Source organism: Harpegnathos saltator, unplaced genomic scaffold (genome assembly GCF_003227715.2).
Source record: "Harpegnathos saltator strain DR-91 unplaced genomic scaffold, Hsal_v8.6 scaffold133, whole genome shotgun sequence".
Classification (NCBI taxonomy): Eukaryota; Metazoa; Arthropoda; class Insecta; order Hymenoptera; family Formicidae; genus Harpegnathos; species Harpegnathos saltator.
In genome coordinates this window covers 598,604-623,380 of record NW_020229910.1, presented here as the reverse complement: position 1 = coordinate 623,380, position 24,777 = coordinate 598,604, and the positions used below count along the sequence as shown (strand labels likewise).

General features: G+C 41.6%; 6 protein-coding genes across 11 annotated transcripts; all 6 read left to right on the top strand.

Annotated features, from left to right (window-relative positions):
• Positions 1 to 1,977: 1,977 nt before the first annotated feature.
• LOC105188356 (uncharacterized) lies at positions 1,978 to 11,069 on the top strand. The gene is made up of 16 exons (XM_011149754.3): positions 1,978 to 2,652; positions 2,746 to 3,088; positions 3,524 to 3,745; positions 4,072 to 4,191; positions 4,378 to 4,533; positions 4,813 to 4,861; positions 5,735 to 5,996; positions 6,093 to 6,435; positions 6,593 to 6,814; positions 7,054 to 7,173; positions 7,455 to 7,610; positions 9,461 to 9,838; positions 10,040 to 10,270; positions 10,367 to 10,480; positions 10,756 to 10,911; positions 11,014 to 11,069. Exons 1-16 carry the CDS (start codon positions 2,405 to 2,407, stop codon positions 11,062 to 11,064), a joined length of 3,171 nt encoding a protein of 1,056 aa, XP_011148056.2. The 5' UTR covers positions 1,978 to 2,404; the 3' UTR covers positions 11,065 to 11,069.
• LOC105188334 (odorant receptor 4-like) lies at positions 5,315 to 8,046 on the top strand. Of its 3 annotated transcripts, XM_011149729.3 has the most exons (6): positions 5,319 to 5,996; positions 6,093 to 6,435; positions 6,593 to 6,814; positions 7,054 to 7,173; positions 7,455 to 7,610; positions 7,883 to 8,046. In XM_011149729.3, the coding sequence occupies exons 1-6, from the start codon at positions 5,740 to 5,742 to the stop codon at positions 7,931 to 7,933; spliced, it is 1,149 nt and encodes a 382-aa protein (XP_011148031.2). In that variant the 5' UTR covers positions 5,319 to 5,739; the 3' UTR covers positions 7,934 to 8,046. The 3 variants fall into 3 exon arrangements, with proteins under 3 accessions (XP_019699256.1, XP_019699254.1, XP_011148031.2); XM_019843695.2 differs by having other exon boundaries at positions 5,316 to 5,996; positions 7,455 to 7,933; XM_019843697.2 differs by lacking the exon at positions 6,593 to 6,814 and having other exon boundaries at positions 5,315 to 5,996; positions 7,455 to 7,933.
• LOC112590688 (uncharacterized) lies at positions 8,901 to 9,463 on the top strand. Its single transcript, XM_025307992.1, has one exon. The coding sequence runs from the start codon at positions 8,975 to 8,977 to the stop codon at positions 9,233 to 9,235; it is 261 nt and encodes an 86-aa protein (XP_025163777.1). The 5' UTR covers positions 8,901 to 8,974; the 3' UTR covers positions 9,236 to 9,463.
• A 3-nt stretch (positions 11,070 to 11,072) lies between the features above and the next one.
• LOC105188333 (odorant receptor 22c-like) lies at positions 11,073 to 15,546 on the top strand. Its single transcript, XM_011149728.3, has 6 exons — positions 11,073 to 12,361; positions 12,582 to 12,936; positions 13,279 to 13,506; positions 13,581 to 13,691; positions 14,068 to 14,223; positions 14,369 to 15,546. The coding sequence occupies exons 1-6, from the start codon at positions 12,105 to 12,107 to the stop codon at positions 14,417 to 14,419; spliced, it is 1,158 nt and encodes a 385-aa protein (XP_011148030.2). The 5' UTR covers positions 11,073 to 12,104; the 3' UTR covers positions 14,420 to 15,546.
• A 1,289-nt stretch (positions 15,547 to 16,835) lies between these two features.
• LOC109504318 (odorant receptor 22c-like) lies at positions 16,836 to 19,429 on the top strand. 3 transcript variants are annotated; one of them, XM_019843685.1, is made up of 5 exons: positions 16,836 to 17,204; positions 17,443 to 17,788; positions 18,109 to 18,540; positions 18,923 to 19,078; positions 19,165 to 19,429. In XM_019843685.1, the coding sequence occupies exons 1-5, from the start codon at positions 16,948 to 16,950 to the stop codon at positions 19,213 to 19,215; spliced, it is 1,242 nt and encodes a 413-aa protein (XP_019699244.1). In that variant the 5' UTR covers positions 16,836 to 16,947; the 3' UTR covers positions 19,216 to 19,429. The 3 variants fall into 3 exon arrangements, with proteins under 3 accessions (XP_019699244.1, XP_019699246.1, XP_019699243.1); XM_019843687.1 differs by lacking the exon at positions 19,165 to 19,429 and having other exon boundaries at positions 18,109 to 18,339; positions 18,430 to 18,540; positions 18,923 to 19,150; XM_019843684.1 differs by lacking the exon at positions 19,165 to 19,429 and having other exon boundaries at positions 18,923 to 19,150.
• Positions 19,430 to 21,042: 1,613 nt separating this feature from the next.
• LOC105188332 (odorant receptor 13a-like) lies at positions 21,043 to 22,939 on the top strand. 2 transcript variants are annotated; one of them, XM_025307982.1, is made up of 5 exons: positions 21,043 to 21,334; positions 21,689 to 21,916; positions 21,986 to 22,093; positions 22,538 to 22,693; positions 22,882 to 22,939. In XM_025307982.1, the coding sequence occupies exons 1-5, from the start codon at positions 21,056 to 21,058 to the stop codon at positions 22,930 to 22,932; spliced, it is 822 nt and encodes a 273-aa protein (XP_025163767.1). In that variant the 5' UTR covers positions 21,043 to 21,055; the 3' UTR covers positions 22,933 to 22,939. The 2 variants fall into 2 exon arrangements, with proteins under 2 accessions (XP_025163767.1, XP_025163766.1); XM_025307981.1 differs by having other exon boundaries at positions 21,689 to 22,093.
• Positions 22,940 to 24,777: the final 1,838 nt, after the last annotated feature.

Sequence of the window (24,777 nt, the reverse complement as noted above, 5' to 3'; positions counted from 1 at the left end):
TCGTCGCAAAAAATAATACAACGCAGCTCGCCATGGTTACGCGAAATGTATTGAGCGGTGCGTCTCCGCTTTTTATATTTGCGTCACCGACTCAGGGAATCAGGGAAAAGGGCGTCAGCCCCCTCTCCCTATGGTGGCCGCTCCCTGTCAGGACGGAGGCGGACCTTGGGTGGGCAGGTGAACTCCCCATTGTGCGGGTACGTCCCTCGTGTTGACATCAGCCCAGAGCCGCGGAGTTGCGGAGAATACGCAGCCCAGGTACTCTTAGGTTCAAAAAAAGTTGTCTGGATCATTCGTCTATGACTCGGGCTTTGGCCTGGAATTTCAAAGCATTCATGACCCTTGCCGTGATAACCACGCCTGCTCCGCGGAGCTCCGTTGTGCGCCGATAAAGTTCGGCACGTTCCTCAGCAAGGAACCCTAGCGGGGGCAGGCTAAGGTCATCATCGCCATAAGGTTCTGTAGTTCCGAATCGCCCTGATGACCACCGACTACATCGCCTGGTGCATCAGGCGTTTGTATCAGTCGATGGCTCTTAAGATCTGAAGATTGGCGCCCCATACATGGCGACCAAGGCGATCACGCCCACATATAGGCGGCGAACTTTCCATCTTGACCCTCCCAGATTTTTCATAAGATTGGCTAGCACCAGTCCAGCCTTAGTAATTCGGGGGAGGGCTAGCCACTTGAAATGTGCCTCAAAGTCCCAATGGCCGTCCAACAGGAAACTCAGATATTTAATCTGGGTCCCTATCTAGATGCAAACGCCATCCATCTTGGCCCTTAGTAGCACCTCATATTATACGTCATGGAAGAACAAAGCCTCCGTTTTATGGGGCGCCACTTTCTTATCCAAAGTCTAAATAAAATTCATAGTCGAACACAACCTAACTTTATCGAAAAGACGGGTCTCCTCTCAGTTGTCTCCCCCGGTCACCATTAGCGTGTCACCTACATAGCAAATGGCATGGCAGTCCTCAGGGAGGAGGGCAGTCCTCATTACCCAGTTGTACGCAAGATCTCAAAGTAGGGGTCCTAATACTGACCTCTGGGAGACCCCGAAGTACATCGTCGCCCTTCAGTCCGGAACTTTGCTTCTATAGTTAACGAGGTCGCAGTTCGCTGTGACTCGAAAAGTATAAGGGAATCCCTTAGCACTCTAGGGTCTTCCGCATTTCCGTCCAAGAGAGAGTGTTGAATGCGTTAGTGATGTCTAGCGACACCCAGCCTCTGACTTCCACGACGTCCTGGACGAATATTGTCGCAAAACAATGTTCTGACGCGTTGTATTGCGACAATAGTGAAGTGGGCCGCAATCCGCAAACTTTTCGCTCTGTGGTGGAACCGCTAGTAAGATGTCTTCGGCTGCGACTCGTCATGTCCCCATGACGATTAACATTATTATAACTGCAACAATAAGATGACATATTTCTTTATTGTAAAATATTGACATATGGAAAACGATCTTATGCACTAGAAGAAAAATGATGATCAATCTCAGCAAAATAACGGTCATTTTCGATGCTAATCATAATGTATTTTATGATATTGTGTTTTATCGTATTATGTTTTGTTCTTCTGACAGGACAATAATGGTAGCAATGAACGTATAAAATTGTCATTAATATTATAATAGCTTCCATTGCTTGAAATAAGAATGTTTCATATACATTTCACTTTGAAAAGAGCTCCGTTTCGTTCTCGAACGGGAATTCGCAATAAATGCGAGGAATATATAGTTTAACAACAACGTTGAAAGCTCATATACATATCTCATAAATACACCTCCATTATCTCCTCGCTCGAAGTTGCAGTCTGCCAGCTTGCTACCCTCTTATTCATATTTTCCGTCTTCTCAGAAAAAAATCCGGCTTCTTTGTTCGACGATAATGCCGTGTAACTTCGCTTCCACGGCAAGATCTCAGAATTTATTAAGAGCTCAAGGTTTTTTCTTCCGATACCTTCATTACTGTCTTCCTTTCTTTCTACTTTTTTTTCAAACTAAGCTTGCCTATCACAACCGACCACGGGCGCCTGCATTTTTAAAGGCGGTCATTTCGCATGATGATCATACTGCGCGCATGTCCCTTTCTTGCAAACCGTATCTTTCTTTTTAATCGTCGATCCATTTTCACAAATTGTTGTCGCGCATCGCCGCCGCCGCTAGATGCACGTAATCGCGATTGATCGTCGTTGCTCGCGCCATCGTGGTGGTCACCTCGTGAAGCTACCTGCCTCGTCTCCGAAGAAGGGGAGGCGTATCGCGAAGTTGCTCCGAGGGATCAAACCCTCGAGCTTCCTTCGTGGCCGCTTCCTCATCGGCAGTCGTCACTCGTTGCGCAAAGACGAGTACGCGATCGGCCAGTCGAAGTGATGGTCCAACGCGAAGCTCTGCTACGCTACCATGTCGACGATAAGCCCCTCGTTGAAGATCGGCCTCGGTCTGGTCGGCATGTGGCCCGGCACCTCGCACGGTACGCTCTACTGGCTTTTCTACATGGCGAGCCTTGTTGTGATGCAGTACTTTCAGTACTCCTACGTGTACTCGCACCTGGACTTCAACAACTTCACGAAACTGATGGACGGCCTGGGCCTGACTCTGGATTACACGCTGACGATCTTGAAGTTGCTGTGCCTATGGTTTAATCGCCGGTAAGACCGAGCAATGAGATACAATGCGAAGCTGCTCGAGGCTCGACGAGTTTTTCTCCCCTTCATGAACTGAGAAACCGAGATCGGTTGCAGGGTATTCGCGGATATTTTGGCAGCGATGGACGACGACTGGAACGACCGCAGCAGCAAGCTGCGCGAGTGCGTGATGAGCGACAAAGCTAACTTAGCGCATCGCTGCTCCAACGTCATAATGTCTATCAACGCAATGGCTACTGTTCTCTACTTCGTCGACAGCCAAGTGCGGCGACGCATGGTTTCCAAAGACGGCAAATACCGTGAGTTCCCGGTACAGGTACAGTTGCCGTTTGACGTCCAAGAGTCGCCCACTTTCGAGCTCGTCCTGGTGGGGTTGTTCTTTCATGTGTTGGAAACGGCGACCGTGATCGCGATGTTGAACGCGTTGATCTTGACTCTGGTGAGTTCGGTCGTGAAGACATCCTTGAGTTGAGCCTCAGGCTAGTGTCAGGTGAAGTTATACACGTGAATGATACTTGAAACTTTTCTACCGTCGGTGATATTGCAAATCAACGATAGTTTGGTCATTGATCAATGACGATCGCTGACGTCAATGACATTGTAACTGTCGATGATGAAAATATCATTGATTTGCGATAACAAGCTGAAGAGATCTTTTAGAGATGATTGATTTTCATCTGGCTGCACACTCAAATGATATTTGAAGCTTTTCTGCCAGTGATGCTGTCACAAATCGATGATATTTTCATCTTTCTTCGATCTTTTACTGTAATTGATTTTTACTTTCATCATTGATCTTGCTCAGTCAATGATTTCGCTCGAATTACCTCGAGTTCGGGCAAGAGTTGCTGAAAAGTTGAATTTTCACTTGGAGGTGCTTCACGTGAGCGGCCAGATCGATATTATGTGTCAAGAGCTGAAGGCGATTCCTTCCATGTGCAAAGCCAATCCGTCAGCCACGAAATCGCTCGTCAGGCTGCACCAAAAGATCATATCACTGTCGAATAATATCGAAAACTTCTTCTCGTTTGTCGCGCTTCTGCAATTCGTATGGAACACCCTAGTTATCTGCTCCATAGGATTCATGGTCGTGATAGTGAGTAAAAAGATTCTTTTGATCCTCTTCATCGGTTATCGAATTTATATGGCAGATTATAATAATAATTATTATTATATTAATAATGGATAATAATAATATGAATAATAATAATTATTAATATAATAATAATTATTATTCATCTTATACAGAAAATAAAACAATACAACGTCCAATTTATCCACTGAAATTTTTGGGTGCAAGCAAGATACGTTATAACATTATTTAACGTGACAATATCTATTTATAAAAAATGTATTTATAAAAAATACATTTTCTCTAAATGCTTATTATCTTCGCACCATTTCTAACGTTATATTCCGCAGTCCTTTGGTATGAACATGGAAAGTAAATCCGGGGTACTGATACAATTCATTATTCCATACCTCGCAGTGACCATAGAAGCCTTCGTTTTTTGTTTCGCCGGCGAGTACCTGAGCACCAAGGTAACCGCGTCTCGTTCCGTTCATCGTCAGTTCCCTGATTATATTTTTGATCATGAAAATATACGCATTCTTTATATATCACTGCTAAAAAGCGATCGTTTTCCACTCACTTCGCACAGAGAAAAATTTTGCAGCATTGCGATACATATTCAACTTTGTAATCCGTAGCCTTCCTATCTTTTTCAGAGTAGATCCATCGGCGACGCGGCGTACGAGACGGTTTGGTATAATTTATCCATCAGCGAGTGTCGAGTTTTATTATTCGTGATTCTCAGGTCTCAAAAGCGACTGACGATCACAGCTGGAAAAGTTATGGACCTGTCACTCGAAGGTTTCACTTCCGTGAGTCTTTCGCATTAAACAAAACCAAATGGTCATCTCGATTCACACTCTCGCTTGAAATAAGCATATCTTACAGAAATACATTTTTATGGGAGTTTTACTTAAAACAAGCATATTGTATAGGGTATCATGATATTGTTGGATAAATGTCTAAATCGGAATCGTATTTAATGATTGGAGAAACATGTTGATATGCGTGTGTCAAATCGACTATTGTTAGCTTTCGAAGAGAACCGTTCCTGTTGATATATTTCTGTCTGCATAAGAACGTCTTTTTAGGTTATGAAAGCTTCGGCGTCGTACATTTCAGTGCTGCACGCGATGTACTGAGAATCGAATCAATGTACGTTGATCATATGTGTATAGTAGTTTCATCGTGGGCGAAGTAGCAATGTACATTTGTAGAACTGATAAAGGTAGATGATTAGCGTCGATTTTGCCTTTCTGTTATCTCCCAACCCACAACCCATGACCGATATCACTTTACGGAACAAAGAGAACAAGTGCATGCGCACATATGCTTTAACAATAACATTGAAAAGAAGTAATTATTGTCACTGTGCATGTACGTTTATTGAAAGGAGCTAAACATTGCAGCTGAATTTCTATTGCCGCTTTATCCCGAACGGAAAGCGATATTTTCCTCCTCCGTCAACGCAAATATCCCGTTAATATTCCAGCGAACAGTAGCCGACGGTCACGTTGTCATCGTCGTACTTTGCACAAGTTTAATTTTCAGACCTATTACGAGCGTAATTTTTTTCCTCTGCCACTCGTGACAAAGTCCGCGACAATCGCGGCTACATTTTTACAGCAAATTATCTTCTTCAGTTTTTTATCTACAGCGAGCACTTCCCGCGATAGTAAAACGTCGGCGGTCAATGCTCTCCACTTTTTCCGAGACGCGACGGAAAAGCGCATAATCAACAATCTGCTTGCGCGAACATCGTCGTGCAGAGCGAGATACATAATTGCAATTGATCGGCCTGCTACCAGCCGGTGGTTTCACTCTCCGTAATAAAATTGCTACCTCCTCGCGTAGGGGTGGGGACCGTGCCACGAAGAGAGAAGAGAGACATCGTCTTTTCGCTTCGCGCTTCTTTCGCGACCGTTTGCTCCCGATAGTTGCTGAGACCGATGATCTGGTCTGAGAGCACAATTGACTGGCCACTTTGACGCATCCCAACGGTAAATTTATGAGCCGCCATGTCGACCACCAGCACCATAAGCTCTCCGCTGAAGATCGGCCTCGGCTTGATCGGCATGTGGCCCGACTCCTCGTACGCGACGGTCCTCTGGCTCCTTTACATGCTCAGCCTCGCCGCCATGCAGTATTTCCAGTACTCTTACGTGTACTCCCATTTGAGCATGAACGACTTCTCCAAGCTGATGGACGGCCTGAGCGTTACCCTGGATTATACCCTGACGTTTATGAAACTGCTGAGCCTTTGGCACAATCGCCGGTAAGATCCGCGGTTATCTTCAGAGGAGAGCGAAAAAGAGGTAGGATGAGGAAGAAGAGAAGCGAAGGTCAACTGAAGATCAACGATCGATCGCAGGATATTCTCCGACATATTGGTCGCGATGGACGACGACTGGCACGGCGACTGCGTTACGGATTCATACACTTGCGTGATGACGAGCAAGGCTGCTCTGGCACACCGCTGCTCCAACGCGATGATGACCCTCAACACCTTGTCAACCGTCTTCTACTTCATCGGAAGCTATTTAAGTCACCGCACGATCTCTGCGGATGAGCCGCGGGGGTTTCCGGTGCAGATGCAGTTTCCGTTCAACGCCACCAAATCGCCGATCTTCGAATTCATCGTGCTAGGGTCGTTCCTGCACGTGTGGGAGACTGCGGTGGTGATCGCGATGCTGAATTCCTTGATTTTGGCATTGGTAAGTTGGCAGACGAGAACACATACACACGTATACATGCACGCAAACATCGAGTAGTACCGAGATGAATGGTGCGGATCTTTCCATTCAATCGATCGAATCGTGAAAACTCGCGAGGGCGTTATCACTCTCGTGATATCGCAGTTTCTATTTCGAGGTGCTTCACGTGAGCGGGCAGATCGATATCATGTGCCAAGGCCTGAGAGAAATTTCCGTCACGAGCAAGTCAGTTACGTCAGCTACGAGGTTGCTTATCGAGCGACATCAGAGGATCATATCTCTGTCGAACAATATCGACAAGTTCTTCTCCTTCGTCGCGATGATACAATTCTTGTGGAACACCGTAGTGATCTGCACCATAGGATTCATGATCGTGATAGTGAGTAAAGCCGCTGCGCTCGCAGCGGGAGAGAAAAAATCCGCCTTGAGATCATGCGGAGTATCGGGATTTCGTGCTTTCGATCGAAATGGGACAATAGCAATCGTTGTAAGAACAACATTGTTCCAGAAGAACGCGTTTCTGTCCTGAACTCTTAATACTCGAGTCACATTCACGAGACTTCGCACACGCGATACATATGTAATTCCGCTGAAATAATTTCACGTACTTTTACGCAGTCTTTAAGCACGGACATGGACGGCAAATCCGGCATATTGATACAATCCATCATCCCGTACATCGCGGTAACGTTAGAAGCTTTCGTTTTCTGTTTCGCCGGCGAGTACCTGAGCATTAAGGTTAGCACGACTCGTTTTGACCTTGAGTAGTCTTTCAAGTTGCCAATTTCGAATATTCTCAATTATTAATTCCTAATTATGTTCCTCATTTTGAGTTCTGAGTCCGAATGAGTCTCCTGTCGTGTAGAACTGCGAAATATCTCTTTAGTTTTGCAAATTTTATCATAAGATGTGTCTCTACATGCATTTTTTACGAGCTTATGAGATGCAGCATCCAGCTTGTCTCGCGATTGTCTCGCAATGCCTTCGCCGTAATTACGATCAATCTGTTCTTCTCTCAGAGTAGGTCCATCGGCGATGCGGCGTACGAGACACTTTGGTACGACCTGTCCACTAAAGAATGCCGAATTCTGTTATTGATCATCGTCAGGTCTCAGAAACGTTTGACGATCACTGCTGGGAACGTCATGGACTTGACTCTGGAAGGCTTCACGAGTGTAAGATTTTTACTCTACATAACAGACGCACAATTGTGTCTTAATTGTAACATAATGTAATCGTGTTGTTTTACAAAAATGTATACTTGTGACAATTCGTATCTGAATGCGTAAATGAGTATCGCGCGGCCGACGTTGATATTATTCCGAATGTGCCATGCAAACGTTACACACTAATGACGCGCATCTTGCGGAGGATACTCCTTCGCTTCGCACGTTCTTATTTCTATTACCTCGGCTATTTCTCTCATCTACAAGGAAACTGTTTTTAGGTCATGAAAGCCTCGGCGTCTTACATTTCGATATTGCACGCGATGTATTGAAACCGCAAGTTCAGTTCACTTTCACCTGCGATTGATGTAATTAAACATGTGACCTATCAATGTACGTTTGTAGAAGGACTGATAAAAGAACAAGGATAATTCAATCAGTTGGATGAACTCGTTTTGCTATAAATCCCTCCGTTTCAGATAACGCTTGCATTCGAAGAAGCGAAGGAGAAACTGAATTTACAATTTGACAAACGGCATATTTATTTCCACGTTTTTGCGCAATAAACATGGAGAAGACGCCATTACATGATATAATTTTATTATTCGTTGTTAAAAAGCATGTCATATAATTACGTCACATTAAGAAATTGTATTTTTCAAGACTAAAACGTCATCAGTTGTTTTTCAAGTTTACTCCCGTACTCACGCTACAGCATCTTCCAAAAGTCGAATGCTTTTGAAACTTATCCACCATATTAAGCAGTTTTTGGGCTCACCGTTACCCACGTCTCAAGAAGACAACAAATTAAACAGAATCACCTGCTTCCACGCAATTCGCTCCTCGTCAATATTTCCTTCCTGCATTTATCTTCTTTAAGCCTTACGATCGAAATACCGCGCGATTTAGTCCCTCTTAGGCAGAATACTCGATGAATAATTACGACCGTCCGGCCAAGCCGCCATGCGCCGAGTGATCTTTCAAGCGAGCAGAAAATGCGACCAGAAAATATCCTTCCCATCGTCGCTTCAAGACTCCGTCTCGTCGAGCTAATAGACAGAAAGACCGACAATTGCTTGCGTCGAGATACTGTCAGCACTATTTCTCGTCTAGTACGGTCGGGGTACGTATTATCAGACATCGATGGAGCTATAAGACCTGTACGTATTTAATGAGTACTCTCGACTCATTGTTATCCTACGCCGATGCTGATTGATCGGTGGCCATCGAGGTGGGGACGAGCAGAGTACGAGCATGAAGCTCGAGAATCGGTCAGCGCTCTCTTTCTTTCTTTCTTTTTCTATCTCATTGTCGGTCGGATACGTTGACTCTGACTTTCGTGTCCGCGGTCACGGCCGCGAATTTCTTTACGAATGCAAGTCATGAGCACTATGAATCCGTTGCTGAAGATCGGCCTCCGACTCCTCGGTATATGGCCTAATGTGCGGTACGCCTCCGTTTATCGGCTAATTTACATGTTGAGCATTCTAATCCTGCAATATTGTCAATATCTGTACATATACTCGCACTTTAAGCTGAGCGAGCTGCCGAATCTCGTAGATAGCCTGCCCGCGGCTTTGGACTACACTCTGGCGGTGTTTAAATTGCTGACGCTTTGGACGCATCGTCGGTAAGACATCTCGCAGCGATGTAGTCGTAGAACATTGCCTCTTTATCTCTCTGAGAGATGAGATTGAGCCATAGTGCTGTTTTAAGGGTTTCTCATGTTTTATACACAATCCTAAATATTTCCTAAACAACAGTGTTACTTTGAGTCTCGTTTCAACACATCCGTATGCAATTTCGCGCATAAGAAACGAACGTCTTCGTTCCCTTTCTCTCGTTACAATACCTGAAAGATTAAAGTAACGCATTCCAGCGTAATTTATCAGATACTGGCTGCTATGGATGACGATTGGTGCATGTCCATGCACGTCGAACAGCATTTGCACCTGATGACGGCGAAAGCGAACGTCTCGCATTTCTTCTCCAACACCGTGTTCAGCTTTGCTACGGTCGCCGGGTTGCTTTTCCTTCTGGGCGAATACGTGTTGAACTTTTTGCATTTAACAGAAAGCGCCAATGCCTCTTCACGGCATTTCCCTATAAAGCTGCAATTCCCTTTTGAACACGCCGACGAGTCGCCGATCTTTGAGCTGCTCTTTGTCATGATATTCTTGCACAACATGTTGAACGGGTACATAATCGTTATTCTAGACGCGCTGATTTTCAGCCTGGTGAGTGTGCTTTAGATTTATCTACCTGTCAAAAATGTCTAACAAATCGCGTCGCGAGCCAATTGTGTCCCGCGGATCTTGTGAAGTTTCGATCTCCCTCCCTCCCTTTCTCTGTCTCTCTCTAACATTTTTGGGAAGGAACTTCTTTTTTCTCTATTGCGCCTCCTTTGAGATCTTTGCAGATGCTCGAGTATGTTTCAGGTGCTTCACGCAAGCGGGCAAATCGATATTATATGTCACGAATTTAAGAGCATTTCTGGAGACTTTGCTCCTCTTGGATCTTCCACGGCCACGATAGGAATGCTGATCGAGAGGCACAACAGAGTAATCGCATTTTCCAGCAATGTACATAAGATTTCTTCCTTTATAGCGTTAATGCTTGTTCTCTGTAATTCCTTGATATTCGTTTACCTCGGATTTCTCATCGTGACAGTGAGTACCGCAGTCACCGCACGCGAATACGCGATGGTCAGTAAACGTGAAAAGAATTTCACTTGCTTCTTACATATTTGTCGTTCGATAAAATAGTCTGTTCATGGTGGCGCCGGCGTTATGCTATTGGTGAAAGCTGCTTTTGCTTCCAGCGTCATACTGGTGGAAATCTTTATTTTCTGCTTTGCCGGAGAATATCTTAGCTACAAGGTCAGTAAGTATTAAGCAATAATCAAAATTACGATTGAGTAATATAATAATATTTAAGATACACCAATCGCTTAGTTAATTGTTGAAAATTGAGGTTTATGACATTTTTCAAATAACGTGTTTTCAAAATTTTCAAATTTTTATTCATGTTGATGTGCGAATAAAATTGAGCTTTTGAACACAAAAGTCGAAAGAATGTGGAAGACTATAAAAGTCGATTACCCTGTTTCTGTCTGAGTGTTGATAATAATTTTCATTGTTCGTATTGTTTTCAGAGTAAGTTAATCGCCGAGGCAGCCTACAACTCTTTATGGTACGACATGTCCTCTGATCAGGGTAAAATGATGTCATTCGTGATAATGAGATCCCAAAAACAAATAACGCTCACAGCAGGAGGACTCGCGAATTTATCTTTGGAAACTTTCGCGAATGTAAGTTTGCCGCTATTAAAACACTTTCCAATATTACGGATGATTTAATATTTTATTTTGCTACGTACCAATCTGTGTTCGAACTATTTCGCTTTATTTTAGATCATAAAAACATCGGCATCATACATATCTGTCATGCTCGCTATGTATTGATAGTGCCCACTACGACGCCACTATAGTTGTAACATAATTAGCTATAACATAGTTTAGAAATTAATTAGATAGTTTAGAAATTAAAATCGAACACGAAATAAGATCAGATACGGATGAAATTTTCCCATTGAGGTTGCGCGACTCTTACACCCGACAATTTTTGCGCGTTTTCAATTATTTAGTATTATTCGAATACACGCTGTTCCCACTTGCTTCCATTTGTTTTACACCAGGATATTAATTAAAATATTGTTACTCGGAAAAATATAAAGCAGCTCTAGACAATCGTCTGACGTATTCGCTATTAAATATTTCGCGAGAATTCTGCACATGTACAGTTTTCAAGGCATCCTTATCCGCCTGTACCTCCGGCGAAGCTTCTGCGACGAGTCAATAATTGATTAAGATTTTTTTCACTTTTGAAACTTTCGTCACATGCGCGTCTCGAAACACGCAGTTCCCCGTGGCATTTATGAAAATTGCTCGTCATTACTCGCCCCTACGCAAGAAAAGACGCAACGTTCTCCCTTCGTTTATTTTCTTTTTCAATACCCACGGCCACGCACGTGGCACTTCACTTCCGACCGGTGGGAATAATTAATTTACCGGAAATTACGGTCATTCAACCGTCAGTCACCGTACGGTTCTCAGTGTGCGCAAAAAACGCGATGATCGCTCACTTTTCATCGATAATATCGCTCTGTCGTGGAGGAGAATTTGCAAAAAAGAGAAAGAATAAAACTGACCACCAATCAATGTGGATGTGGTTATTTTTTTTCCGACGCTCGGTCGGGACGCGAATTATTAAGAGTGGAATTAAGTGGAAGTGGAATTAAGAACGTCCAGGCGGATAATGAACCGTGTCTCGATTCTTGCCGCTATACCACATAATGTATAATAACGATTGATCGCTGGTCAACAAAGTGGGGACGCGGCACGTGCAATTGGAGAGTTCAGCTGGTCAGAGTTCATTATCGCGACCGACAGTGCCGTGCGTGCACTTTTACAGAACTTTCGTCGCGTCTCGGTACCGTTGGCAGATGACATTCACCAGCACGGTCAGCTCATCGCTGAAGAGCGGTCTTCAGTTCCTCAGCGTGTGGCCAGATGTGTCGTACGCTGCAGTTTTCCGGCTAACTTACATGTCGTTCATCCTGATCGTGCAATACTTCCAATATTTGTACGTGTTCGCGCACCTGAGGCTGAGCGAGCTGCAGGATCTCGTGGACAGCTTGCCGCCGACATTAGACTCCAGCCTGACGATCATGAAGCTGATGACCCTTTGGACGAATCGTCGGTAAGATACAGGCGACGCGACTTTCAGCGGCCCCGATCCGATTTGGATGCGGATCGGATTCTTTTTCAGCGTGTGTAAAGTTCGTCCGCTGATCCACGGTTAAAGGACCTTCGCTAGGTCGAGATCTCGCGTTAAACGTGGCTTGATAATCGCGACAAGTTGACGCATACAAGTGAATTTTGCACACCGCACACAATATCTGTAAAGCGACCCATTGCAGCGTGGTACGCGAGATACTGAGCTCTATGGACACTGATTGGCGCGAGTGCGTGAACGTCGATCAGCAGTTGCGCATAATGACGACGAAAGCTAGCGTCTCGCATTTTTGCTCGAACGCTCTGTTGAGCTTCAACACGTTCGTCGCGGTGCTCTACTACGTCGGTGATTACACTCTCGCTCTCATGCATTTCGCCACGGCCGGCAATGACACTTCACGACCGTTTCCCATGAAGATACTATTCCCCTTTGAAGCCGAGCGATCACCAATCTACGAGCTCCTCGTCGTCGCCTTGTTCCTCCATGCCATGTTGAACGTGTACACGCTTACTACGCTGAATGCCTTCATCTTCACTCTGGTACGTCTCGCTAACTCTATGATGAGTCGCGTCGTAAGCCAACAACATCGAATGATGTTGATGAAAAAAATTTGGTTTCTCTTCCGATTTAACGCAGTGAAATTTGGAAGATCCGACGATGTTTAAATTTTGAACGTTTAAAAATTTACAGGTTACAGATAAGAAGATTTTTATCGTTGAATAATCGACTATCCTACACGTGTGGAAGAACATTACGTTCCGTTTTCTTCTTCTTCTTCTTCTTCTTCTTCTTCTTTCTGTCTTTTAATCGAGATATCGAAACGCATTGTTCTCTTTAAACATGATACTTAAAATTTTTGCAGACACTTAAGTATATTTTAGGTACTTCACGTGAGCGGACAAATCGATATCATATGCCAAGAGTTCCAAACTATCACTGAGAAGGTAACTTACGGATCGACTGGGCATGCGATAGGAATGCTGATCGAGAAGCACAATAAAGTCATCGGTTTTTCCGAAAATCTCGACAAACTTTTTTCTTTCATGGCTTTGATGCAAATCTTTTGGAACACCTTGGTCATCTGCTCTCTAGGACTCCTTGTGATAACAGTGAGTATCACAGCGAATGATCGCAATGATTGATGTTGCATTCATTCAGTTTTCTCGTCCGGTTAACGAAACAGGCTGTTCATAATGAAGCTGGCGTCGGTCTGGTGAGAACCTTATTGGCTTACGGCGCTATAATGATGGAAATTTTTATCTTTTGCTTTGCGGGAGAATACCTTAGCATTAAGGTTAGTGGGCATTTAAAAAACATTTGGTATAATTAATTCTTTCATGTAAACTATTTGATGATCATAATACTTGGACCGTTTCGGAACAATATTTGGCAATAAAAATGAATGCATATTTTTGAATATACATATCTTAAAATATATCGATGCTGCTTTCAAGTTGCGAGACCTCTTCGATAAAAGTTTTCCTATACTTGCATGTTTTATTCAAGCTGCACTTTATAGTTATGATGCAAAAATCCACGAAATATATTATAACTTTTCATCGTATTATAAATATTTTGTGATACTTATAGGATACTGACACTGTTTGTAATTTTTCTGCTAATGGGAGTTGTGATTTTACATCAATTTCTGTTTGTTGCATTGCTCCCAGAGTAAATTACTGGCTGACGCAGCGTACGATTCTTTATGGTACAACATGTCGTCCAGTGAGGGTAAAAATATATTATTCATAATTATGAGATCTCAGAAACAACTGACTATCACGGCGGGAGGAATCACAAATTTATCGTTAGAGGCTTTCGCGAGTGTAAGCTTGTGGATTTTTCTTCATCCACTACTTAATACTTTGTGTCTTCTCTAAGTAATTCCAGCGCTCGTTGCAACATATGTCGTTTGCGTGTATACATATACGCACTTCCTCACACATAATATTTATCCTCGTTTTATTTTAGATCATGAAAGCTTCGGCTTCATATGTGTCCGTCTTGAATGCGACGTATTGATATCATTTAAAAGTCTAACACTGCGACGTTAAGACTAAATGACGTAATTGTTACAAGATGGTAATCTAAAAACTGTTATCAACCAAATTATACACCATGATGATTGTAGGCTGTACATAGATACCGACTCTATCTGCACAGGTTGCAGACGCTATTCTTATATTTAGTACGATACAATAAATATTGTTTTGTTGCTTCGTTGTTACATTGCATTATCGGATATTTTACCTGGAGAAAAGAACACGTGTGTTGTCTCGTACCGTGTTCGACGAATTTGTTATATTGAATCTTCATAGTTGATTCAGATTCTCTTTGTCTTGGTACTCTTTCCAGGTATAAGCTTCACAGGAAGTCAAACTCTGAAACACAGAAGGCGATTAACTATCATTACGTTACGCGTTCTCAGTATAGAGGAGACACAACGTTGCTCTTTCACTTATTTCTTTGAAAGAGTTTATAATCATGGTAACGATACGAGTACAATCGATTTGAATGTTTAATGAATAATTGCGATCGTGTTACCAATCGTGTTTGTTACTCCTCAGGATATATGAAGGACGCGAAGATTCGCTTTTTCCTCCCTTTTTTTCAACCTCCCTTTTTTTAAGAGGGCAGACGAGTTCGTTTGCACTGACATGAAGCGTATGATTTATCGAGGTGGACGAAAAGACTATTATCGTCCATCGCGTGATATAAAGTTCATTCTGATTCACGATTGGATACATTGTTTTCATGCAATTACAGGACAGCCGGGCAAATAATAAACTCGAAATATTCAGTCAGACTGCGCGGGGCGTATAATTGCAATTGATCGATGGACATTTGAGCGGAGATACATGGTGTTGAGCTTTCTAGAGAATCACGAAGTAATTTCATCATATTATGCAACATAGTAATTGCTGAATATGTTGAAAAAATCGAAAGAAAGTGCATTTCCGTTAATCTTTTTTGAAAAGCCGTATTCTTATATAAAAGTTTTTGTATTCAAGAGCTTTACTTTACAAGTAATTTTTTATGCAACAATATTTATAAACAAAAAAGTTACAGCCGATGCCCGGCAAGCCTATTTTCAAAAGCGTTCTGCGGTGAGCAGTGCTGTTCAGAACTAGATTATCTGAAATAAAAAATGCAAAAAGATTTAGTTAATATACGATTCCTAATGAAATTGAGAAAAAGATAAATTTATAGGAAACTGCTTAGAGCGTGTAACAGATGTAGATTCACTTTTCTCCGAAACGAGGATTAATTGAGAAAATTTCGTTATCGGGAAGCTCATCCAAGTCGTGCTCAACACTATTATTTTTGTTACAGCGTAATTAGTACATAGAGCGATAATTTAAAAATTAAAATTGAATATAACATTATTGACTGTCGGCTAAACCTTTTCGTTGACTTGTCAGCATTCCAGATTTATAATTTTTAAACATTCACAGATTATTAAATATTTCATATAAACTTGAGTATATTCCTTCTCTTTGTTACGTACATATGAAGACAATAGTACTGAGAAAAGATACGTAGCTTCGGGAAATTATCCAACATATTCACTATTGAATGTTTCGTGTATTTCCAAGGCACCTTTGTTTACCTGCACGTATAATTGAACTTCTACGAAGAGTCAATAATCGATTATAATTTTTTCACTTTTAAGACTTTTGTCATATCTGCATCTTAGAACGACGCCGTTCTCTGTCTCCTCTCCTTGATTACTTCTGTTAAAATTTGTGAAGCCAAATATATAATTCCGTTTGAATAGAATCGACGCTCGGAATTACTTTCACTTTTCAGGTGATTTTTGGATGTTTCCTCCCATTTACTTCCCCTTATTTTCCTTTTATTATACCCGTATGCTGCTGTCTATAGATCTGACAGTCACGCTCCCCACTTTAGAACCGTTGATGTCACAACATTTAAGAAGCATTTATCAATAGCTGTAAAATTACCTGTCATTACAGTTACTGATAAATTCCTATAACGATATATTAACGACCTTGAAGTGAGAAATAGCGCTATAGCGCTATATCAGATCTATGCGTGCGGGTGCAGTAAGGGGAAGGTAAAGAGAAGTTGAGAAGTTAAGCAATTCCGAGCACTAGATTAGAATAACTAACGCAGTCATCGAATATTAAATGGCCTGCGGTACACGTGGAAAACATGAGAATCACTCGTTTTGTATCGACGATATCGCCATGACACAGGGGAAAATTGGTGGAAAAAGAAATCCATTGACGCTCGCAGAGACGAACATTCATCTCCTTTCTTTTTCCGATGATCGTTCACAACACATTATTCAGAGCATCGATGAAATTGCAAGACTCCACTATGGGAAATGAGCTGCACCTCGACTCAGTTGCCCTACGCTAGGCATAATGACGATTGATCGGCGACCACCGGAGTGGGGATGCAGTACGTGGGGATGCAGTACGTGGGGATGCATTTGGAGGATCGGAGATCGGTGTTCTCTCTTTCCAATTCACCGTGCATCCTCTCACCCTCGCTTCCTCGCGTATTCTCGGGGTCGCTGACAGATGATGGTCACGAGCACGATCAGTCCGCTGCTGAAAAACGGCCTCCAGCTGTTCGGCTTATGGCCGGACATGCGTTACGTGACCGTTCACCAGCTAATTTTGATGTCCAGCATATTGATCCTCCAATACTTTCAATATTTGTACGCGTTCACGTACTGCAGGTTCAACGATCTGCCACATTTCGTGGAGACCTTGACGGTGATGTTTTATTACAGTTTGACGCTGATCAAGCTGACGACGCTTTGGACGAATCGTCGGTAAGATACCGCGTCAGGCGGCGCGATTTTCAATTCCTCCGATTTGTTGCCGCGTTCGAAAATTTGACCGACGCGGAGTCGGTCTCTTTATGTGCACGTCCCTAAATATTCGTTAAAGAGAAATGACTTAACAATTAGCTTGCGTTAATGTCGGTCGATGCGACGGTGAATAATCTCAAGTAGAAGTGAATTTCGCACATCGCACCGCAGTCTCTGATTAAAAAGTGACATATTGCAGTGTGGTGCGCGAGATTTTGGCCGCCATTGACTCTGATTGGGACGAGTGCGTGAACGTTAATCAGCATTTGCACATGATGAGGACGAAAGCCAGTGCCTCGTATTTTTGTTCGAGAGGTTGGTACATTTTCAACACGTTCGCCGGCGGGCTTTACTTCGGGGGTGATTGCGCGATGGCTATGTTGACGAGCGGCAATAACACTGCACGACCGTTTCCCACGAAGCTACTGTTACCATTCGAGACTGAGCAATCACCAGTCTACGAGGTGCTCGCCTTCTCCTTGTTCCTGCACGGAATGTTAATGGTATACATAGTGGCTACTCTGAACGCGTTGATCTGCACATTGGTATGTCCTGCAAAATTCTACGATTTTGCCGACGAGCTTTTAGAGAGTTTTTACATGAAATAAGCGAAAAATCCGACTTGGATGTGCGAAAATATTCATCGTGATTGTATCGTATTCATAATATAAATATTTATAAGTCTTCTCAGTCGCGGAAAATTTTTTAGTTGAGTAGTTGAATAACCGATTATTGTGCGTTACATGGAAGATAGATTACGTTCTGCTTTCTTCTCCTCCATTTAACGGAGATATATTCTTCAGAACGCATTTTCTTCTTGAGACATAATACTTGAAATCTTTGCAGATACTTAAGTGTATTTTAGGTACTTCACGCAAGCGGACAAATCAATATAATATGCGAAGAGATCAAAACTACCTCGGAGAATATGATCGATCCCGAATCTTTTGCGTCTACGACAAAAATGCTGATCGAGAAGCATAACAGAATCATTACATTCTCCGAGAATGTCGACAGGCTTTTCTCCTTCATAGCTTTGATGCAAGTTCTCTCGAATACATCAAGTACCTGTTTGTTAGTACTCGCGACTATGTCGGTAAGTATCGCAGTGTCGCAGAGAGTATTCGAGTATGTGCTAATTGAAATCATAATTTATTCAACTTTTCCTAATCTTTTAATGAGACAGTTTCTTGATGATGAAAATAACGTCGGCTTACTGAAAACCATATTTGCTTATACCGGTATGACGACGGAAATTTTTATATATTGTTTCGTCGGGGAATACCTTAGTCATAAGGTTAGTAAACGTTTAGAAATCATTATACCTAAATAAACATTTCACACAAACTGATTTTACAGATAATTATGAACCATAAGAGTTAAAGCGTTCGGGACAATTTCCGATTGAAAACAATTGCAACGGACACGTACTCTTTAAAATTTTTATACACATTAGATTATTTTGTCATTATTTTTAATTTTCTCGATGAACCTTTCTTTATCGTGTATGTTTCATCCAAGAGGCACTTTAATCTTGCAAAAATCCGTGACGTACATATGACTACTTTCTATTGTATTACGAGCATATATTATTAATATGCTACAGACGTTATTTCTAATTTGTCCACTAAACGACAATATTATTTTATTCTAATTTATGTTTGTTATTTTCCTATCAGAGTAGATCACTCGCTGATGCCGCGTACGAATCTTTATGGTACAATATGTCTTCTAATCATGGTAAAGATCTATTATTAGTAATCATGAGATCTCAGAAACAATTGACCATTACGGCAGGAGGAATGGCGAATTTATCGTTGGAAGCTTTCACGAGTGTAAGCTCACAGACTTTCCTGCGTCGATATTTTTGCAACAATTTTGCGTACTTTTGTGGGTAATAATCTGTTTCGTCTTATTTTAGATTATGAAAGCGTCGGCGTCGTATATATCTGTCTTGCATGCGATGTGTTGATATTATATAAAATTATAACACGGGGGCAACACATTTGCCAAATGATGCAATAGGTACGGATTGATAATTTAAGAATTATTATTATCAACGAAATTAAATGATAATGTCACATGAAATGTGGGTATATCGATACAAGATGTAAGTTGTAGGATCCAGATTTATGCAGGACCTAGAATACGATATAAATACTTAATAAATATGTCTTTGTTGATCACTTGTTATATCTCTTAAACATTGAAATATTTTTACCAAAAATATATAACGTGGCTCTGTTCAAACAGCTTCAAACCGTGTCCGATGTGTTCGAAGCTTTAACTTTGCCCAGAAGTTTCAACAACTTCACACATTTTAAGCAGCGTACTTTCGCTGCCTGTGCTTGCTATGATTAGATTTCTATCAATACCTAATTGCTCCAGATCGGTTTATTTTACGAATATAAATTTTCCACACGTATGCAAGATATTTTCAAATTATACCTAATGTAATAAGTTCGAAAAATACTTGTTTTCCCTTCGTTACCGTGTAACGTATTTAATATATTTTTTCTCGAAAAATACACGTGACTTGAAACTACTGCTCAACGTAATTTCCACGTCATCTTTGTTTGCCTGCAACTGTAAGTAAGATTCTACGAAGAGCAATCGATTAATTTCTTTTTAATTTGAGACTCTTGCCAGATGTCACTCCTAGAACGCAGTTTCCTACGGTATTTATGAAAATTGCTCGTCTTTACTCGATATTCGCTCTTAATTCAGGAGGAAATATACCGTCCTCTCTTGGTTTATTCTTTTAAGAATCGCAATCCATTAGAATAACTAATGCACTCATCAAATGCTAGATAGTCCTTGGCACACGTATTAAACGGAAAGATCTCTCGTTTTTTACCGATAGTGTAATGTCACTACGGGAGAAAATCCTCCAAAAAGAAAAAAGAGGGAAGAAACGAACAACCACTTGAGTACTGTACGTGCAACTTTTTTCTTCCGGTGGGCGGTTGAAGCGCATTATTCAGAGCGTCGATGAAATTACAGGACGTGCATGCAGATAATGAGCTGCATCTCGATTTACTGTAGTAATACCGTACAACACGCAATAACGATTGATCGCTGCTCATCGAAGTGGGGATGCAGCACGTGAGGATGTGCTTAAAAAAATTCGTTCGACGCTTCAGTTTATTGTTCACAAGAGAGTATCGTTCATGCTCCGACTTTCGCTTCCACGTGTATCCTCGGAATTGTTTCTAGATGATAGTCAGGAGCTCTATCAGTCCATTGCTGAAAGTCGGTCTTCAGTTCTTCGGCATGTGGCCGGACGTGTCGTACGCCACAGTGCGTCGGATGATTCATTTGTCGATCATGCTGTTTATACAGTACTTTCAATATCTCTACGTAATCACGCACTTTAATATGAGCGAACTGGAAAATCTTGTGGACTGTTTACCGGCAACCTTTTACTACAGCTTGACCGCCACCAAGGTGATCACTATGTGGAAGTATCGTCGGTAAGATATCGCGACAGACAACGCGCGAGTTCTTCGAGTTCCTCCGATTTGTTTCCGCGTTCAACGTACGAGATCGACGCAGAGCCCCCTCTCCCCTCCTCCCAATACGTACCATTTGTCCCTTGATCTTTATTGATGTGGAGTGTGACTTACTAATTACACCGTCTGAATACTAGTCGATGCCGCACAACGTATAGTTTCGCGTACAGGTGACAATGTCACCGCAGCGAGTACCTCTATCCGATTAAAGGGACACATTGCAGCGTGGTTCGCGAATTACTGGCCGCTGTGGACACTGATTGGCGCGAGTGCGGTAACGTCGATCAGCATTTGTACTCGATGACGACGAAAGCTAGGCTAGCGAAAGTTTGCACGTACTCTTTGTTAGTTTTCAACTCGATGGCCGGGATACTCTACTTCAGAGGCGAAAACTTGATTACTGTCATGCGTCTAATGTTGGGCTTCAATGTTACCTCACGGCCGCTCCCCATTAAGTTATTATTGCCCTTTGACGCTGAGCAATCGCCGATCTACGAGGTGCTTTTCGTCGCCCTGTTTGTGCATTCAATGTCAATAATGTACACGGTTAATTTTCTGTCCGGGCTGGTCCTTACTCTGGTACGTTACGCAAAATTCTCTGATGCGTTGATCGACAAGCCAAAAACGTGGCTAAAGCGGGCATGCTGATGTAGCTTTACTCGCGCGATTTAACGCAGTTTACGAAGCTAGCTTTTACGTAAAACGGCGCTGAACATTTTGATCTATCTGTATGAAAATTCACTGCTTACTTTAGTTAAAAAACTTCTTACAACTCAATAATCTATTATCACACACAAAGAATCTCACGTTCTGCTTTCTTCTTTGCTGCTTTCTTTCTTCTCTTTTTTTTTTTTATCGAGATATCCTTCAAGACGCATTTTCTTCTTTAAACATAACACTTGAAATCTTTGCAGATACTTAAATATATTTTAGGTATTTCATGTAAGCGGACAAATCGATATAATACATAGAAAATTCAAAAGCTTCTCTGAGAAAATTTCCTATTATGGGTCTTCCGAGACAATAGGAATGCTGGTCGAGAAGCATAATAAAGTCATTTTATTTTCCGAGAATGTTGACAAGCTCTTCTCCTTTATAGCTTTGATGCAAGTTCTTGGCAATACCTTAGTTATCTGCTTCCTGGGGCTTGTTTTTACGACTGTGAGTATCGCAGCGTCTAGTGCGCGATGGTCCAATTCATTCAGTCTTTCTAATCGCTTAATGAAACAGTCTAGTACTGGTGCTGATGCTGACCTGCTGAGAACTATATTCGCTTACGCCGGCATAACGGTGGAAATTTTTATGTTTTGCTTTCTCGGAGAATATCTAGGCCTTAAGGTTAGTGAATCTTCAGAAATCATTAAACATAAATCATACTCGTCACACAACTCAATTTTATAATTAATAATTAGCCATAGTATTTTAATCGCGTTTGGGACAATTCCCGTTCCCAAAATGATTGCAACATACATACATTTGTACATTTCTCAAATCACACACATCTTGAAGAAATTTGACATTGCTTCTAAGATAGTTATCGTAATAAAGGGTGATATGCTATTCCATACATAACCCTATACTGTACACTTCATGAATCAATAAAAAATTTACAACTTTTAATTATAAACCTGTTTTCTATCAAAATTACTTCTTGCGTAAATTTTGGGACACCTTTTATTTGTAGGCTAATATTTCTACTAAACTACTAAACTATTTCTACTAAATTTCTACTAAAGAAAAATGTTTCTTTACTTGAATTTGTTTTTGTTGCATTGTTCTCAGAATAAGTCACTCGGCGACGCAGCGTACGAATCTTTATGGTATAACATGTCGCCTGGTCATGGTAGAAATATATTATTCGTAATAATGAGATCTCAGAAACATCTGACTATCACACTGGGAGGAATCACGAATTTATCATTAGAAGCCTTCACGAGCGTAAGATTACGAATTTTTATTTATATATTTTCTATTCTATTATATCTATTTGATACTTTGCACCTTCCCTGAGTATAATTTTAACGCTTTATATGTATTTAACTACATTTGCAATATATTATATATATATATATTTATCTATATATATATGCACCTCTTTGCTAGTAATTTATTTCGTTTTATTTTAGATTATGAAAGCGTCAGCATCATATATGTCAGTCTTGAATGCAATGTATTGACATCGCTTAAGACTAGAGCGCGGTAACTGTAATACTATATGGCGTATTTAATATAGAGAGACAATTTAGAAACCATTATAAACAAAACTATATGTAAATTGTATATTGAATCATCGATTTAGGATGTAAGTCGAGGGGATTGTTGCGGATTACGGAATCTAAGCTTATATTTATTACAATGCAATAAATACCTCATTGTCATTTTATTGTTACGTGCTGTACATTAAAGTATTTTTACCTGAAAAAATAACTGGGTAGGTGTGTAGCTTTACATCATGTCTGGCGAATTTACTGATGAACTTTCACTGGGAAGTTTGAGCATCTGTATACAGTTTAAGTGGCGTTTGTTCACTGTCTTTGCTTGCTTAGTTAAATTTCTATTAATATCTAGTTGATCCAAATTTTTATCTTACTCTTTCCACATATTCTTTCCAAATGTCCGCAGGACATTTTCAAATTACGTTTAACAAGAGCTACAAAGAGTGCTTTATTTACTTCATTACTGCAAAGTATGGTATATATTTATTCGAGAAAGGCATGTAGTTGTAGGTTGATGCGTTAAATGTAACTGCTATGAAATATTCTCTAGAAAGTATATGCATGTACAGTTTCCATGTCATTTTGTTTTCCTGCAACTATAATGAAGGTTTCACGAAGAGTCTAATCGATTAAATTTTGTTTCACTTTTAAAACTCCTGTCAGATGGTCATCTCGTAGAAAATAGCAGTTTACTCTTTTTTGCTCGATTATTCGGATATTCACTCTTAATTCAGGAGATATATAGCGTCCTCTCTTAGTTTATATCTCTTAAGAATCGTAAACTCTCGTGTAATTTCGTTCCGCTCCGTTAGAATAACTAATGCACTTATCGAACTCTAAATAGCCCTCGGTACACATATTAAATGCAAAGATCTCTCGCTTCTTATCGATGGCATAGCGTTTTCACGGAGGAGAATTCTCGAAAAAACACAAAGAAGGAGAGCTACAAGAATTGCAATCGCTTGAGCTATGTGTAACGCGAGTAACTTTTTTCTTTCGGTAGGCAGCCCAAACGCATTATTAAGAGCGGCGACGAAATTACACTGCACGTGCATGAAGATAATGAACCGTGTCTCGACTTCTTTTAATGCACGTAACGCATGTAACACGTAATAACGATTGATCGTTGCTCGTTGAAGTGGGGACGCAGCACGTGGGGATGCGCTTGCGTGGGTTCGCTCGGTGCTCCCTCAGTTTGTCATTTACGAGAGAGAATATCGCACATGGTCCGGTTTTTGCCTGCTGGTCAACTCTTGAGATCGTTGACAGATGATAATCAGGAGCTCGGTCAGTCCACTGTTGAAAGTCGGTCTTCAGTTTTTCGGCGTATGGCCGGACGTGCCGTACGCCACATTTCGTCGGCTGATCCATGTGTCGAGCATACTACTCGTGCAGTACTTTCAATATGTGCACGTGGTCGCGCATTTTAATCTGAGTGAGCTGCAGAATCTCGTGGACAGCTTACCGGCAGCTTTTTATTATAGTTTGACCGGCTTCAAAGTAATGGCTATGTGGAAGTATCATCGGTAAGACGCCGTGGCGGATGACGCGATTTGCGTTCTTGCTTTGCTACGGGCAACGAAATCGACCATGGGGTTTCCAATTTTTGCCGTTCATCCTCTGATATTCGTTGAAGTAGATTGTGGCTTACGATGAATTAATTAAATAGTAATTACTCCGTCGAAGTATTAAGACCGCGGTGTATACTTTCGCGTAGCTATGATAACGTCACATAATATCTCTGTCAGATTAAAGAGACACGCAACATTCCAGCGTGGTACGCGAGTTACTGGCCGCCGTGGACAC

What these genes read in the sequence shown, in the direction of transcription:
- LOC105188356 (XM_011149754.3), top strand. Translation starts at nt 2,405, where the DNA reads ATGTCGACGATAAGCCCCTCGTTGAAGATCGGCCTCGGTCTGGTCGGC. An exon ending in GCGAGTACCTGAGCACCAAG is followed by an intron (nt 4,192 to 4,377) that starts GTAACCGCGTCT and finishes TATCTTTTTCAG; the next exon opens with AGTAGATCCATCGGCGACGC. An exon ending in AGCCTTTGGCACAATCGCCG is followed by an intron (nt 5,997 to 6,092) that starts GTAAGATCCGCG and finishes GATCGATCGCAG; the next exon opens with GATATTCTCCGACATATTGG.
- LOC105188334 (XM_019843695.2), top strand. Translation starts at nt 5,740, where the DNA reads ATGTCGACCACCAGCACCATAAGCTCTCCGCTGAAGATCGGCCTCGGC. An exon ending in TAGGATTCATGATCGTGATA is followed by an intron (nt 6,815 to 7,053) that starts GTGAGTAAAGCC and finishes ACTTTTACGCAG; the next exon opens with TCTTTAAGCACGGACATGGA. An exon ending in GCGAGTACCTGAGCATTAAG is followed by an intron (nt 7,174 to 7,454) that starts GTTAGCACGACT and finishes TTCTTCTCTCAG; the next exon opens with AGTAGGTCCATCGGCGATGC.
- LOC112590688 (XM_025307992.1), top strand. Translation starts at nt 8,975, where the DNA reads ATGCAAGTCATGAGCACTATGAATCCGTTGCTGAAGATCGGCCTCCGA.
- LOC105188333 (XM_011149728.3), top strand. Translation starts at nt 12,105, where the DNA reads ATGACATTCACCAGCACGGTCAGCTCATCGCTGAAGAGCGGTCTTCAG. An exon ending in ACCCTTTGGACGAATCGTCG is followed by an intron (nt 12,362 to 12,581) that starts GTAAGATACAGG and finishes GACCCATTGCAG; the next exon opens with CGTGGTACGCGAGATACTGA. An exon ending in TAGGACTCCTTGTGATAACA is followed by an intron (nt 13,507 to 13,580) that starts GTGAGTATCACA and finishes TTAACGAAACAG; the next exon opens with GCTGTTCATAATGAAGCTGG.
- LOC109504318 (XM_019843684.1), top strand. Translation starts at nt 16,948, where the DNA reads ATGATGGTCACGAGCACGATCAGTCCGCTGCTGAAAAACGGCCTCCAG. An exon ending in ACGCTTTGGACGAATCGTCG is followed by an intron (nt 17,205 to 17,442) that starts GTAAGATACCGC and finishes GACATATTGCAG; the next exon opens with TGTGGTGCGCGAGATTTTGG. An exon ending in ACGCGTTGATCTGCACATTG is followed by an intron (nt 17,789 to 18,108) that starts GTATGTCCTGCA and finishes AGTGTATTTTAG; the next exon opens with GTACTTCACGCAAGCGGACA.
- LOC105188332 (XM_025307981.1), top strand. Translation starts at nt 21,056, where the DNA reads ATGACGACGAAAGCTAGGCTAGCGAAAGTTTGCACGTACTCTTTGTTA. An exon ending in CCGGGCTGGTCCTTACTCTG is followed by an intron (nt 21,335 to 21,688) that starts GTACGTTACGCA and finishes AATATATTTTAG; the next exon opens with GTATTTCATGTAAGCGGACA. An exon ending in CATTAGAAGCCTTCACGAGC is followed by an intron (nt 22,694 to 22,881) that starts GTAAGATTACGA and finishes GTTTTATTTTAG; the next exon opens with ATTATGAAAGCGTCAGCATC.